Genomic DNA, 16,135 nt, shown 5'->3' with positions numbered 1-16,135 from the left:
CCATCGTCCCCTCACACCATCTGGTACACCAGCAGGGGCGGGAATCCTTCTCACTCTCGGGACAGTGCAGACCTGGTCTGGTGATTGTGCAACTTTCTCTTTCACTCTCTGAATTTATCTGCTTTCCTTCTTATTAATTAGCCCCTGCTAAATCATTTAGCAATAAACGTAAGAGTTAGTAGTCAACCATGTGAAGGAATTGTGCCAGGTACTCTTTGGAGGCGGTGGGTGCAAGTTTGCCACCCCCAATACTAAGACTAATTACTACTCTTGAGAATTTATTGTGTGCCAGGCTCTCTGCTGAAGTGTTTTCTGTATAGTTTCTTATGTAGACTTGTCAATAGCTCATTAGAGCAGGTGTTATTAGTACTATATCGTAGTACTAATAATATCCTATATTTAGAGATATTCCATTTGTCTAAAGTTATACAGCCAGAATGTGACACAGCCAAGGTGGAAACACAGGGCTGTGCATCTCTGAAGTGCCTGTTGCCTTAGCTTCTCTACTCAATAGGATATTCATAGCCTAGTTGTAATATGAACAATTAATTTGTACACAATATACCTGCTCCATTCTCTTAGAGGCAATGTCTCAACCCAAGTGTATGTTCAGAAATTGAGGTGCTAGAGTCTTTGCAAATACACCATGCAGGTTTTTGGACCCAGCCCTAACTTCATGGTACCAGTTTTTTTTTTTTTTAATTAAAAGCAAATGCAGATGATTGAAAGTGTGCTTATGAAAGCCCATCAGAAGATCATATGGCAGATTTACTAAACACGAACTAAAATTACAGGTGAAAAATCTATGATAGTGTTCTTTGCTATGTTAACTTGAACAGAAATAGAATTCTCCCTAGTTAGCCACTGTAACATTCAACTATGTGAAATGAATGACTACTTAGAATTAATTTCATCTCTGCTAAATTCATACGCAGCTCAGTCCATTATTTTTGTAGGGCATAGGGCAAAAAGAGAAAGTCACTGAAATTAAGTGGGCTCAGGTATTCTACTAAACAGAATTAGGAATGAGGAAAATATTGCACTCTTCATTGCCAACAAATCAGACGCCTGCTCTTATTTACTGTGTGTGTGCAAAAACATGTCATTTCTGTATTGTTCTATCTTGGCACTTGGCAATCACACAGAGTGATGCAGGCTGGCCCTGGTGGTCAGGTGAGAACGTGGATACAGGACCTGGCCCATGTCTAGCAGAAATAGTTGAAGTGCTGAGGTGAAGCTTGGAAACGGTTGGGTGACAGGGCTGTGTGCACATTTTGTGCAGCTCATCTTGGGGACCACAGGCGTGGTTAGCAAACTCCAATATGTCTTGTCTTCATCCAATGTTGTGTAATAAGATATTTTATTGATGCTGAGTCTATACCCTTTAAAAGATCAGAAGTGGGCCAATAATAAAATGTACAGAGAAACAAGGAAAAGTACCTGCTAAAGCTTGATATTTATTATTAGGGTTAAGCCTATTTAAGTAGTTCAAATAAAATACAAGAAAAGACATAATGTCATCATACCTATTAATTTTTTTCACAGTTAAAATGAGGTAATCTGGCTTTACAATGTTTCAGGTTGAATTAAGCAGAATGATAGAGGTTACAAGAAAGAAGGAGAGATATATTTGAACAATTATTTCCTAGGGGGTGAAAAGCCAAGTGAAATGTGTGTGGATAAGATAATTAAGCTACAAAATACATTTCAGAGTACTAAGCAGCATATAAGTTAAGTACTAAACTTAACTCTAACCTTAAAATTGGTACAATTTACTATTCTTATTTTATTTTATTTTTTACTTAACTTTGCAAACAGCATGCACTGTAACACAAAACAAGCATAGAGGACAAACATAATATCTAATAGAGTCTTTATCAGATTCACATATCATATCTGAACTGACCAAGACTTATTTTTACTATGACAATCTCTGTATTTTCTAATTGCTGATCAGTGAGATTAAGTATGACACTTGGCATATACACAGTACAAACACTGCATTCACAGTCTGTGTGTGATGCTTATTAATTTAGGGGTATGAACTAGAAAGTGTCATAGCAGCAAGGTACCACCGGGTCTAGAATATGTTCTAAGATTTATCATGTTCATACTATGTATTCATGACCAAAGTGTTATTAGTGCTATAAAGCAATAGTGTATGTCAAAACTGCAATTATACAAAGCAAAGGAAGGCGTATTTGACTTCAAAGTGCTGTGCTTCTCATTGGGCTCCAAGCTTGTAAGCAAGCCCTTCCTCTCTGAATGAAGTACTGGTCCCAAGTTCTGGGCCCCAATCAGATTGTGTGTGTGTGTGTGTGTGTGTGTGTGTGTGTGTGTGTGTATACACGCACGCATGTATGTATGTCAGGGGCAGAATTACACATTTGGGACCAGTAAGGAGCAGTAATAACCACTGTGATAAGAGTGAGCTTGGGCCTCAGTGAATGTGTGTGCCTATATGTGTGAATTTCACCAGTATTCTGTTATTAACAGTAATCAGCAGATGATCAAGAATGGCCAGGAGCCAAGAGGAGAGAGTGGTATTCTGTGCAGATCAGAAGGAATGAGAAGGAAAACACCTCTAGACTATTGATGAGGTTATCTCAAGATTGTGGGATTGAATTCCCAGCAAAGAGAAGAAAAATATTTTATCCAAACTATGTGGCTTAGAGAGGAATTTGAAAAGTACTAAGAAAAAGTTTCATTGGAGAAAAGACTAGAACACTATATCCACTAGGACAGAAGGAGTTATCTTAGACTACTTTTAGAGCATTTAAGACTGTGCTATTTCAACAACATCTTATCATTTTGTACTATATTCTTCCAGGTTAAGGGCCAGTTCAGCAATATAATACCTTTAGTATCATTATTTCTTGTAGGAAGCCGGCGTAGCCAGAAGATCAGAAGATATAGGTCTCTTGGGAGAGTAAAGAACTATTTATTACCATTTGGAGTTAGGGTGAAGTTTCCAGCTAAATCACTCATCACCTACTCAATTCACTCCTGTGTGTCCCAAGGCAACATCTGTGAGTGACAAAGCCATAATGGCGAATACTAGGAAGCAGTCTGAGGCGGAGGGGTGAGGGAGTTACTACAAAGTTAGTGGAATTGAGAAGGACAACCATTTCTATGCCACACAGAACAAACTTCCTGTTCATATGGACATCTGATGTTATCAATTTCTATTCACTTCCTTTTGGCATAACATGACTGTTTAGCATGCATTTGGGAAAGCCCCCCTTTTAGGAACTCAAGTGTGTCAGCAGATTTCATTCAATTCTATTCATCTCCCTAAATGGATGTCTACAGCACCAATGTTGCATCAGCTCTGTTGTCCTAGACCACACTTTTGAGGAATGAACCCAAACAGTCTTTCTTTACACATGCCACACCAGGAAGAATTACCATAACTGTATACCCCATCCCTGGAGTATAAGGCATTTAATTTAACCGTAAGGGACCTGACACTTGGGGGGGCTACATGACCAAGGTTTGAAGAACATCACTAAAGTAGCTGACAACATCTCTATTCCAGATTAAGGAACCCAGGTGGATTTAGCACAGGGTCACTTACTTGCCCAGCCATGAGAGAGAAGTCCCATGGCTGAGCCCCACTCATTAGGCTGTTCCATTTCCCAGAACCTAACAGTAAAAATCTGCAGTTAGCCAATAAAGAACATTCCAAAAACTTCAAATGGGGCATGAACTCATTCTGTAAGATGGTCTGAATTTGTGTAGCCCTATTGCTTCCATGTAAAGAAATGGTTTCATTTCAGTCGTAATTTCTTCTGTTTCTCCATCTTTAGCTTAGCACTATGCTTTCTTGCCAGGTTGTAATAATGTTTCTTCAGGGAGCACTTTCTTATGGAGGGATTCAGAAAAACAGAAATAGAAAATCTTGACCCACCACAAAACTGCATTTAATTCTAGAATGCTCCACTACATTGTCTTCTTGAACAGAATCATAACCTTTGTGATATGAATATGAGGTCCTGAAAGGAGAGCCAGGATTCTTAAGATTGGTCATGACCTGGGCTCAGATCTTGTGCTTTTGAATTTATATAAAAATCCTGGGTTTGGACTGTGGCTTAACTATTTTCAAGAATTCAGGGGTCTGGTCTCAGTGGTAAGGAAAATAACCACACTTAATTACTAGAGAGTCTAGTACAGCATATTGCCTTTTTTTTTTCTTTTGGCATGACACCCTTAGGCCTGTTGATAATATAAAATTTAATCCTAAATAATTTATCATTCCCTTCCATCAATTCCATCTTGACTTCTTTCTCCAACCCTAAGGATATCTTTTCTGCCCATGAAACCAGAGGGGCACCTCTAACAGGCTCCAAGTTCTAGCCTTTAAACATTGCTCCAATCTAACTGAAACCTGTGATTGTCCCTTTGCCACAGAGCCATGGAAATGTGGCAAATGGCCCAGGTTGCTCATGAAAAACTCACCCTCCATTTCAGAATAACTGTGGCCCCAAATCTTATGAAACTAAAGCCCTCTTTGGCTCAATCAAGTAGCTTTTTTGTTGATCTTGAAGTGAACTGTGAGTATTGTAGGCTTCTTTGATCTCACGAGAATGAATGATGTGGTTGGGTCAACCATTTTTATTGTTGGCAGTTGTAGAATGAATCATAGAACTAATGTCTCTCTCCCTCTGTCCCATCACTGAGTCTCCTGTTAGGCCTCACATCCAAGAGCAGAATGCATATATCCTTTGCAATACAGTGAACAATTTTTTCCTGGAGCATGATTCTGCCAATTCAAGGGTGTTTATCAAGGGTGAACTGCTAATAATCCTCCTAGCTCCCAGAACTCCCGTAGAATTTCAAAATGCAAGCCAAGGTGGCAACCCAAAGCAGTATGAAGGAGTGAACCCTTGCCTTTGCTACAACAGAGCAGGACTCCATGCACATGATCTTGGGACCATTTTCTGTGCTTCTGTGTCACACACTTGATGACCCTCCTCCTACCATGTAAACACTGAGGTGCACGCCAGTGTCACAACCCAAGTGAAGTGCAATTATATATTTTAAAACAAAAAGAAAAAGATCAAGTAAACATTTCACTGAACAGTCAGCAGCCCTTGGGTGTCACTGGCATCCTGTGTAGACACCCTGCCAACACACCTGGCCTCATAGCACCAAACACCTGGACAAAGCTGAGGCTCAAATAAAACAGAGCAGAAGAATTCTCCTCTTGCCTCCTGATCTCTTTGCCAAGTAACAAAGGTTTAAAAGAGGGGAAGTGATCCAGTCCCTAGCAATGGAACAAGAGTTAAAACTAAGACCAAACTGAAACAATGACCACACAAATCAAGCCCTGAGGGAAGGCCAAGGATTTCGGAGCTTGTCACTGGGGTTTAATATTAGAATCAAAGAAAAGCAGAGAAAGTGAGGACACTTTCTTTCTTACTCCTTTCCAGAGAAGGCCCTCAAAAATTTGACAATACGATCCCAGAAACCTCTTTGGAGAGGAGGCTTAAATGCAAGAACAGGAAAAGTTAGACCAGATTTTCCCAGAGGCATTTGTGTTGTGGCCCTCCTCAAACTGCGAAAACTGGAGGTCAGGGATTAAATTATTTTACAGAGAGTAGAGGCTGGAAGACCGAGATTTGGGGGTGTGCTTTTGGTAGCTCACCCCCAGATAGCCGCCATCGCAGGAGACATGTGAGATCCAGCTGTGAGCATGGAAGAGTAGAAATGGAAAGCTCCTGGGGGGTGGTCCAACGGTCTTCACACATACACACATCCATCCAGGATTCCATGTTTATCTTTCTTCCTTAAGAATCCAGATGCTGACCTTTTCTTAGGGATCCTCAGACAGTTCTGAGGAGCCTTGGTGCATACACGCTCCATGCCCAGTTTTGTTTCCAGCCCCTTTTCAACCTTCTACTAGAGAGTCTTCCTCAAGAACTGAGAGTTCTTCATGACTTATTGTATCTTCTGACCCAGTGCGTGGCCTGGTAGTGGCTTCTCAGGTCTGGACCACACCCACACGTGAATGCTGTCCCAGCATGACTAGGGGGATGGTGACATCTGTAGCTGAATCGGAGGTCACTCACAGTGCTGAAATGCATGGTCCTACTGAAGGGAGAAAGATCAGGGTGGCATCAGGCCTGGGTGAAAAAAGTTCAGGAAGCTCCTTTGTGAGTGCTCTTGAGGTAAGAAGCACTGAGGATACTTAATCTATAAATAAATAAATGGATAAATAAATAAATAAATAAAACACAAGAGGACTCTTTATAGATAAGTAGCTCTTATCAGCTAAAAACATCCCCTCTTGAGTTTCAAAGCCCTCATGCAGTGGTGATTAGCAGGCTCAGAACAACCGGCAGAAAGTAGAACAATCAAGACACAAACTGGAAATGTTCCATAACTGAGTATTTCTGACTTGATGACATACGAATCATTCTAAATGTCCCCGAGGTAGTCTTGTTTTCAAGGAGTTACAGAACAGCTCCCAACCTACATGGAGCTTCCTCCTTAAATCCATTGCACTTTCCCATGCATCCTGTGTCTGCCTCCCGGGTGTCACAGACAAGGTGCCTTCCATTAGCATTGTGTCTCACAGCACAGACCGAGTCCTAGGCAGACAACAAGGTAATGCAATTCCAAGATCTGGCTTGAAGATCCCATTCTTCAAAGAGGACTTTGCCAAAATGATACAGTAGTCTACCTGGCAGCCATTTTTGGGAAAGCTACACAATTAAACCAAAGAAATCTGGCGAGCAACAAACATGCATGTCTATTTCCTGTTGGGCCCCACGCTGAAAGGGTCTTCCACCATTGTTCCTTTCACTTTTAATAAGAGGCCAATAGAAATAGAAAGGAATCAATGTTTTAAAACTGGAAAACACATTTCTGATACCAAAGGCAATGTGTACTGTTCATCTAAAGAATCATGGTGACAAGTTCCCAAGCATGAGCTATGGAAGAACAGATTACGGCTGGAACAGCCTGGTGGCAAAGAAGTCTCACTCTCTCAGGGAAGAGGTGGTGACATTCAACATGCCAGAGAGAGCTGGTGCTGGGCCCTTTTCCCCCCTCAAAGCCCGGGCTGATGTTAGAGCCACCCCCATAGGGCCATCCACACCTGCAATGAGCCATTCTTTTGACTAAGAATGCCTTCCTAATTCATCTTCTCACAGGCTCAAATACAATATCCTGGAAGAAAACAGGAAACTGGGCCAATTAGGGGACACTCAATAGAACCTGGAGACTCCATTTCCATATTACATCCAATCTCATGAACCACCGGGGAGACCCTGACCTTGATCACATGAGATATGCTTCTTCCCTTGGACTTAAGTTTTTTAAAAGTCTCATTTGGGAAAAATGCAATTAAAATCTCTGTAGTTTTACCCAAATGGCCCAATGAAGAGGGGAAAACACCTCCCTCCTCCTACTTCCCCATCACTGCCCAGGGACCATCCTAACAGGAAACCCTTCAGAACTCTGGCCTGGATCAATAAAGTCAACATTAAGTTAAATTAAAAAAAAAATAAAATCAGCATTTAGCCAAAGCTCTATCATCCTGTAGGAGGTCATTCAATTCAATGACAGTTGTGGCAAAGTCCACCAGGTCCACGAAGTCTGATGTGATGATGTTGACACCCATGGCTCCGGGCTTCTGGGTTTTCACCCAGTCCAGGATGGCAGGAAGATTCCTGCATAAAAGAGAGAGCAGAGGCAGAGTTTAAAAGGACTCTTCCAGAAACAGAAAGAAGACGTTTCCATTAATGTAACAAAAGTATATCAATAAAAGCACAAGCCACCAGAAGTTCATCCATTTAAGCTTTCTGTCTCTTTCAGGGATGGAGTGATGTCTACTCCAACAGAGAATTGTACTTTCAGCGTTTCTGTGCTGGAAGAGGAGATTATTTGCCTCAAGCATCAAAGAGACAGCCATGTCAATAGGACCTTGAAAGACTAAGATCAAAAGCCTAATTCGTGGTAGGTTCTTTAATTTTTTTTATCATGAAAATTTTCAAACATATTGCAACATTGAAAGAAATTTGTAGTAAGTGCATCCATCATTTACAGCACCTGCCACATATCTGTCCATCGACCCACCACTCTATCCTTCCATCAAAACATCTTATATTTTTGACAAGTTCCAACTGCACACATCTATACACACACCCCAATGCCTTGGTATGCATATCATTAAGGAGGATTCGAGATTTGTTTTAATTTGTTTCTCTTTTGACATAAACTTGCATCCAATAAAATGCACAAACCTTACATGTACACTCGTTGAGTTGTGACAAACGTAAACATATAACACATGCCCCGTATCAAGGTAGAGAACATTACCAGCAACCTCATGCACCTTCCTCATCAATCCCTGCCCCCATTTTCCCAGAGACAACAATGATCAGAACCTTCATCTTACCATTGGTTCAACTTGCCTATTCTAGAACTTCATGTAAGTTCATGCACTCTGTATCCTTTTGCATGAGGTTCTTTGACTAATCCTTCTGGTTTTGGATTTGTCCGTGTTGCTATATACATCAGTAGCCTCTTCTTCTTTTTAAAATCACTGCAGTATTCCACTGCATGAATATACTATAGTTTGTTTATCCATTTTCTTATTGATGATTAAATGGGAAGTTACTAATTTTTAGATATTCTGGATAAAATTGTTATAGGCATTCTTATATAAATCTTTTTGTGAACATTTCTTTTCATTTCTTTTGGATAAGTACCAACACCTGAAATTGCTTTATTATATGGTAGATTTACCTTTAGTTTTATAAGAAACTTCCAGATCTTTCCCCAAAGAGGTCATTCCATTGTATATTCCTATCAATTAAGTATGAGAGTTCTGTTTGCTTCAGAGCCCCTCCAACATTTGACACGATTAGTCTTTAATTTTAGCTATTCTAGTGGGTCTGTAAAGATATATAATAGCATTTCAATTTGCATTCTTTTCTGATGACTAATAAGGCTAAGGAGTTTGTAACGTGCTTATTGGCCATTTGCATGTTTCTTTGTGAAGTTCTTGTTCAATTCTTTTACCTATTCTTTTTTTCCTTTCAATTGTTGAGCTGTAGAAGTTATTTATATATTCTGGGTAGTAGTATTTTCTCAGATGTTTTTTGATATTTTATGCTTGCCTGTAGCTTGCCTACTAATTTACTCAATGGCATATTTTGGTGAGCAGAATTCCTTAATTTTAAAGGAATCTAACTTATCAATTTTTTTCTTTTATAATTTTTGGAAACTAGGAAACTTTTGCCTAGTCCCAAGTCACAAAGTATTTTCCTGTTTTCTTCTGTAAACTTTATGGTTTTAGCTTTCCTGTTAGATCCAAGATCCACTTCCAGCTAATTCTTATGTATGGTGTGAAGGAGGGGTTCACTTTCCCATGTGGGTATACAGTTACTCTAGTAGTATGTGTGGTTTTTTTTCTTTTTCTTTTATTTTAAATGTTTTTTTTAAAATTTATTTTTGAGAGACAGTGTGAGCACAGGAGGGTCAGAGAGAGAAGGAGTCACCGAATCTGAAGCAGGCTCCAGACTCTGAGCTCTCAGCACAGAGCCCGATGAGGGTCTTGAACCTATGAACGGTGAGATCATGACCTGAGCCGAAGGTGGACGCTTAACCAACTGAGCCACCCAGGCACCCCAGTATGTGTGGCTTCTTAAAGGACCGGTGCTGACTCAGAGGTCTCACAAACAGCCTGTGAGTCACATTTTACAATTTGAGGGGTTTCTATGTGCTAGCCAGAATGTTTTGCCCAAAGCAGCTCACAGTTTAGTGACATAAACAAACGACAACAATTTAATGTGATACCTTCTGTATTAGCAGGAAATGGAAATACGATGGACAGTACAGAGGAGGGTAGAAAACTTGCATCATGGTAAAAAGTAGCTCACTGAATACCCAATAAGCTGAGAAGACATTGAGGAAGACAAAAACTATGGCTCACGTTTTGGTTAAGGGACTCGGGATTTTGGGGAGGATTTGCTCTAGGCCAAAATTGAAAATAAGTTTATCTTAACGGACTTTCTCTTCTTGAGGTGATGTTCTCCTTGGTTGTCATCTTCTTTCCTTTTCTCTTTCAGAGCTGCCCTTCCTGACCTCTCCATCTTCTAGATAGCCCTATCGAGGCCTTGGTACCATTTTGCCCTCCTTTCTCTTTGTCTTTTGTCGTGACTAGGATGATCACAGTCCTGTGTTGCTTCCCTCATTCAGTGGACTTGATAACTGGCCATGGGCTAAAACACATCTCATAAGTCAATTTCCATTTTTACATTAGTAGGCTAATTAGGATGGAAGAAACCACTGTCACATGAGTAATTACATTTTTAACTGGGTCTCCTGAAGACTTAATAACCTCAACTTGACTTCAACTTATTCCATTTCTTTGTGCCTCAGTCCATCCCCCTGTAAAGTGAGGAAAATAATACTACTAATTTCATACAGAATTTTGGAGAATTAAACAAGTTACTACTTGTGAAGTGCTTGGAACTATGCGTGGAATATAGTAAACACCATGTAAGTGTTTGGCATGAGAGAAGGAATCATAAAGAGTAGAGTGTTGGGTAGAGATATTTGAAGGCCGAGAACAAAGCACCACAAATAGTCTTCCCTTGGTGATAGAGACTTGGAATACATAGCAGCCCATGGGAAGGCCACTGTAGTCCTGAGCTTGGTCCACTCAAGACTTCTTTTAAAATGCACTAGTCAGGGGCAGCTGGCTGGCTCAGCTGGTAGAGCATGCAACCTTTGATCTCGGTGAGTTTAAGCCCACGTAGGGTGTGGAGCTTACTTTAAAAAATAATGATAGTCTGCTAATCAGTGTTTAGGTGTGTGATGCTGGCGCCATCTTCTGGTCATCATGGGGAAATGAGCATTAAAGACTTGGAGGCAACTCCAGGTGACTCCAGCCAGAGCCAAACCACAGGGGATCCCTGGAGCCTGAGCAGAGAAATGCAGGAAATGTGCGGTCTCGGGTGACAAAGAGCTCTGTGTCAGCTTCAGGTTGCTGGTATCAACCTTTCCTCAAGGCAAGGATCAAATAACCAGGATTATGTACAACGACAGGAAAATGCAGAACTCACTGTGAGGAGAAACTGCTTTATTTTCTTAACTTCTGGCCTTTACCAAGGGGAGATCAGTGCAGAAGGGTGAGCCGGATGCTGCCGATAGGCCTGTGAAGCCTATCAGGTCCCAGGAGCAGAGCTGTTGCTTAGAAACTTCCCTTTGCCTTTGAAGCCCACTGAGAACAAGGCTGGCCCTCCGTGGTTCTGGGTTTCTCTACAGATAGAGCTGGCATGCCTCCCTGTGCCAGGCACTGTGGCACGCACGTTCATGTGAAGATTCTACAGATTTGTGTAGTATTAGTACTCCTCTTTAAGTGGTGAGAAAGGGAGAGCTCAGAAACCTCAGGAAACTTGTCCAAGGCCGCCTGTTAAGCGTCTATATTAGTTTGCTAGGGCTGCCACAGAAAACGCCTGACTGCGTGGCTTACACAACTAAAATGTATGTTCTCATAGTTCTGGGGCTTGAGTCCAAGGCTGAGATGTTGACAGGTTTGGTCTGAGCCTTCTCTCCTTGCACTGGAGATGGCCACCTTCCTGCTGTGTCCTCATACCGGCTTTCTCTGCACACACCCTTCCCCGAGTCTCTGTTCAAATTCCCTCTTTTTATAAGAATACCAGTCAGACTGGGTTAGGGTCCTCTCTAAACGGCCTCATTTTAACTTAATCACCTCTTTAAAGACTCTCCAAATACAGTCACATTCTGGGTTGCCTGGGCGGCTCAGTGGTCCTGTCACGATCTCACAGCTTGTGAGTTCGAGCCCCGTGTCTGGCTCTGTGCTGACAGCTCAGAGCCTGAAGCCTGTTTTGGATTCTGTGTCTCCCTCTCTCTCTGCCCCTCCCCAGCTTGTACTCTGTCTCTCTCTCTCTCTCTCTCAAAAATAAATGAAACATTAAAAAAAAATTTTTTAAACAAAACAAAACAAATACAGTCACATTCTGAGATACTGGGATCTGGGGCTCTAAAATACAAATTTCCAGGGAACATAATTCAGCCCATAACAGGGACTAAGTCAGGCTTCAATCTCAGGTCTCTGAGTTCAGTCTGTGTCCCCTACTATGGCCTCGTGGCTGCTCTGTCTTTGGGCTGAGGCAAAACCATTTTTTTCCAGTTGATTTCAGTGTGAGGCCAAGGTTGCTAAGAGTCTAGGGACAATTACCAGAGAAATTCAGTCAGAATGGCTTCCTTTCAGGGTGATGAACCCTAGGAAACAAGATCTCAGGTCCCAAGTTTCACCTAAGAGTTAGGTTAACTTCCCGCTGGAAAAAAAAAAAAAAGTCACCTCTACGTTTGTGGGAAAATAGACCTGATCTTTTTCCTCTTGGTGCAGCTGATAACCAGTGTTCAGGACCAGCCTGACAGTACCCTTGTGCCTTAGTTAGGACAGATGTTTGGGTGCTGGAGTTGCTTCTCTGCTATGCTTGTCCAACTGCTCAGAGGAAATAACAGCTGGGTGTCATTCTGAGGGTTTTGGATCACACTCTCCACTGAATTTTTCCCGCCAGTGGATGTGGAGGCCTGGCAATGCCTGCCACATCCCTGAGCTCCTCCTGGGCCAGCAGGGTGGAGAGGGCCAAGTTCCTTCCCAGTCTTGAGACATCTCTGGCTCTCAGTGGGCCAGGGCTCTGGCATGCTAGATCTCTTGGCTTTGGGCATATGCTGCTATCATTACCACCAAGGGCAAGACCTTTGTGCTGCATTTGCAGCCAGATTAACGTTCTAGGAATTGACAGGTATAAGAGACACTGTGACTTTGTGAGTTCACAGCTGTAATCAGGAAGATATGAGCAGATTCAGGTACCAGTAAGATAATTAGAGGCCAGTGGAGCAGAAAGGAGCAGAGCAATGAAATATGCTATATTCAAGTCAGTAAATATGGAAAAGGGCAACATTAGAATAATCCGAAGTCCAGAGTTAGGGCTCTTACCCTCAGAGTATTGACTCGTACCAGCTATGTGGGTCTGACTCTCTTAACCTTACTGAGTCCCATCTGAAATGGGGACAATAATGTCCTAGACTCTAGGACTCTAGGGCTCTAGACAATATGCCTACCTGGAGGCTGGCTTAACTTAAGAATAAAATGAAAACATCTGCACGAGGATAATTCACATTCTGAGTACAGTATGCAGATAAAACTTATCCTTATTTTTAAATACTTCCTCTCTCTTATTAGGACAGCTCCCTGTATAGGCTTTATTATAGTTATTTTCACATTGCTTTATAGAAATTTACACGTTTATTTTTCCTGATAGACTTAAGTTCCGTGAGGACACAGACTATATTGTTGACCTTACATCTTCATTTTATTTTTTGTTTACCTTGTATATTTTATTTATTTACCTTTTGTTTACCTTGTATCTTTAGACCTACCTCCTCCCAAGTACTCAATCTTTGTTGAATGAATGAAGAATGAATGAATAAATGAGCAAACAAACAAACAATGTTAAGGGCGCCTGGGCTGCTCAGTCAGTTAAGCATCCGACTTTGGCTCAGGTCATGATCTCACGGTTTGTGGGTTGAAGCCCCATGTCAGGCTCCATGCTGACAGCTTGGAGCCTGGAGCCTGCTTCAGATTCTGTATCTCCCTCTCACTGTCCCTCCCCTGCTTGTGCTCTGTCTGACTGCCTGTCTGTCTCTCTCAAAAATAAATAAACATTTAAAAAATTTTAAATAATCTGTTAATCCATAAATTTACCAAATGCAGGAGGAAAATAGTGAGGAAAACAATATATGAACATACATTATAAAAAAAGAAAGTTTGTAATTCTGGATCTTTCAGATAATCATTGGTTTATGACAATCTCTTTTCCAAGTTCAGCACAAGTAATTCAGTCAAAACTTAACAGAGTCACAAAGTGAAGGTTTCTGGTTTTGTTCATGGCCAACACAGCAGTTTTCACCAGGAAACAAAAGTGCAGGCTCTCCCTACTATCTGAACTCCTGCCAGGTAAGCTCCTGTTGTCTGGAATGATGCTATCCAAACTCAGAGCCAAACAGGCAGGGACACATTTTTGGAAGAACCTTTCTCTCTCTAAATGCTAGTGCTTACCACTTGGAACTCAGGAACCAAAGTGAGTCTTGTAAATATCCTTTGTCACCCCCAACACGTTAGCTTCCTCAGCTTGGATAATACAGTTACCCTGTTATCCAAATGTACTTATAACATTCTCTTTATCCCCATCCATATCCATAGGCACACACACATGCGTGTGTGTGTGTGTGTGTGTGTGTGTGTGTACACACGCCCTGCTTTTTCTTGATAACACATATCATTTATTGTGTTCAGAATAAGAACGTGGCCTAATACAAACTATGTGGAGCATCTCCTGCCTAATTGTACAGTGAGAATAAATTCTGCTCTGAGGAAGAATTCCAGGCTGTAGCACTGCAGGTAGTGTCCTAAGCTGCTTCTCAGGACTCATGGTCACTGTGGAAGGGACACACCGTGGCAGGCCACCTCTGGATGCCTAGAACCTAGAGCAGCTGCCTCACTTAATGCTTCTTAAACGAGTGAGCACTAGGGCCACCTGCAAGGGCGGGGCAAGTTCACGATGTGTCCCCGTGCCAGAAATGAACAGAGCGGTGTTGGCTCGAAGGGCTTTGCCTGGCATCAGAGTTCAGAGAGGATTTACCGTACACTATATATTCTAACAAAGTGTTTAGAGATCTTTTGGCCATGGTTAATCCAAACCACCTCAAACACACAGATTTTTCAAATATAAGGTTTTTTGTTTTGTCATTATTCTAAATGTTCAAACTATAGGGTTTTACTGCTTATTCAAAAGAGAATCAATTTTTTAAAAATCTTACTTGTGGGGTGGAAGTAAATATTTTTGTAATTATTTATTTTGAGAGAGAAAGAGAGAGCATGAGAAGGGGAGGGACAGAGAGAGAGGGAGACAGAGAATCCCAAGCAGGCTGCGCACCATCAGTGTTCAAGTTAGAGGAAGCAAATTCTTACCTATGAACCAGAGTGTTCTTGAGGCCACCAACCAGGCCTCGGGCGATGGTCTTCACTCTGGGGGTGAGAATCGCTTGGGAGACGTGGAAGGAGCCCCGTGGGGCCCGCTCACTCAGAGTGGTCTCCAAGAAGAGGATCAGTTTGCGCACACTTGTGGTGTTTGCCCAGGGCGCTGGGATCTTCTTTCCGGGCCACAAGAAAGGGTATTGCTTATAGAAGGGGCAGTGATAGAAAATAAGAACCTGAAACATTCAAAACAGAAAAAGGGGAGCAATTTATGAACAAGCTGAATGTTAACTCCCCGGCTCTGCCGTGATTGCAAGGATTCAAGGCAAACAAATACAAGCATATAGAGATTAAATAGTTACACATATATTGTATATATTTAGAAAAGTCAGTAAGCAAAGGTTTAAGCACTTGTATATGACTTGGAGATTCTTAGCTTTATTTTTGTCACAAACACCTCTGAAGTATGGTAAAATCCCAAACCTCTGCTCAGATTATGTTTTAAGTGAATGTATAAAATAAAATAGACAGGATTACAAAGGAAATTAGTAAGACTGAATTATAGCTATTAATATATTAATGAATTTATAATCTAATAAATTAATGTATGTGCTTCGTAATAAATACATTAAATAAAAATATTTTGTTGGAAGTCTACTAAATTCTATCATTTTGAGTTAATGAGGAGTAGTATACATGATATTTCAAATAACTAAAATGTAATACGGAAGTATCTGTGATTTCTATGGGGACAAAGTCACCGGTAGGGCCGATAGTGCTATGCCTGACTGCCTGCACTTACAGTCAATGGGTATATTAGTTTTCAGCTAAAGGTAAGAGGGAATAAATATGTAGATTTTTCCCATGCACAGACTCCTTACATTCTACCGATGCCCCTCCCCTTGGGGCTCCAAGCCCTGGAGAGCCCGGTGGCTAGTGGGGTCTCCAAGTTATGACTCCTATGCTCATGAAAGGGACATGCCTGGGGTTGCGATCAACACATTGGACTAATCTGGGAGTACCTAGAGTTTCAATAGCGCGAGCTGGCTGAATGAAATATCCCTTCCCAGGAGGGCATGCGAGGGCACCACTCCAGGCAGGGATGACTTC

General features: G+C 41.5%; 1 protein-coding gene and 1 long non-coding RNA gene across 4 annotated transcripts in view; one reads left to right on the top strand and one right to left on the bottom strand.

Annotated features, from left to right (window-relative positions):
* The window catches only part of LOC115291722, a 32,054-nt gene that overhangs the window by 11,815 nt on the left and 4,104 nt on the right, over positions 1-16,135 (top strand). The window contains exon 2 of the long non-coding RNA XR_003908640.1: positions 7,822-7,962. This is a non-coding gene — a long non-coding RNA (uncharacterized LOC115291722). The remainder of the gene's footprint in view (positions 1-7,821; positions 7,963-16,135) is intronic.
* PLCXD2 (phosphatidylinositol specific phospholipase C X domain containing 2) overlaps positions 1,438-16,135 on the bottom strand; it is a 48,171-nt gene continuing 33,473 nt past the window's right edge. For all 3 annotated transcript variants that reach the window (XM_029939286.1, XM_029939285.1, XM_029939287.1), the window contains exons 4-5: positions 15,020-15,261; positions 1,438-7,676 (exon numbers count right to left, since the gene is read on the bottom strand). In XM_029939286.1, the coding sequence (XP_029795146.1) occupies positions 7,517-7,676; positions 15,020-15,261 (402 nt within the window). In that variant the 3' untranslated portion in view covers positions 1,438-7,516. The remainder of the gene's footprint in view (positions 7,677-15,019; positions 15,262-16,135) is intronic.

Source organism: Suricata suricatta, chromosome 5 (genome assembly GCF_006229205.1).
Source record: "Suricata suricatta isolate VVHF042 chromosome 5, meerkat_22Aug2017_6uvM2_HiC, whole genome shotgun sequence".
Taxonomy (NCBI): domain Eukaryota; kingdom Metazoa; phylum Chordata; class Mammalia; order Carnivora; family Herpestidae; genus Suricata; species Suricata suricatta.
This window is presented reverse-complemented; position numbering and strand designations above follow the sequence as displayed.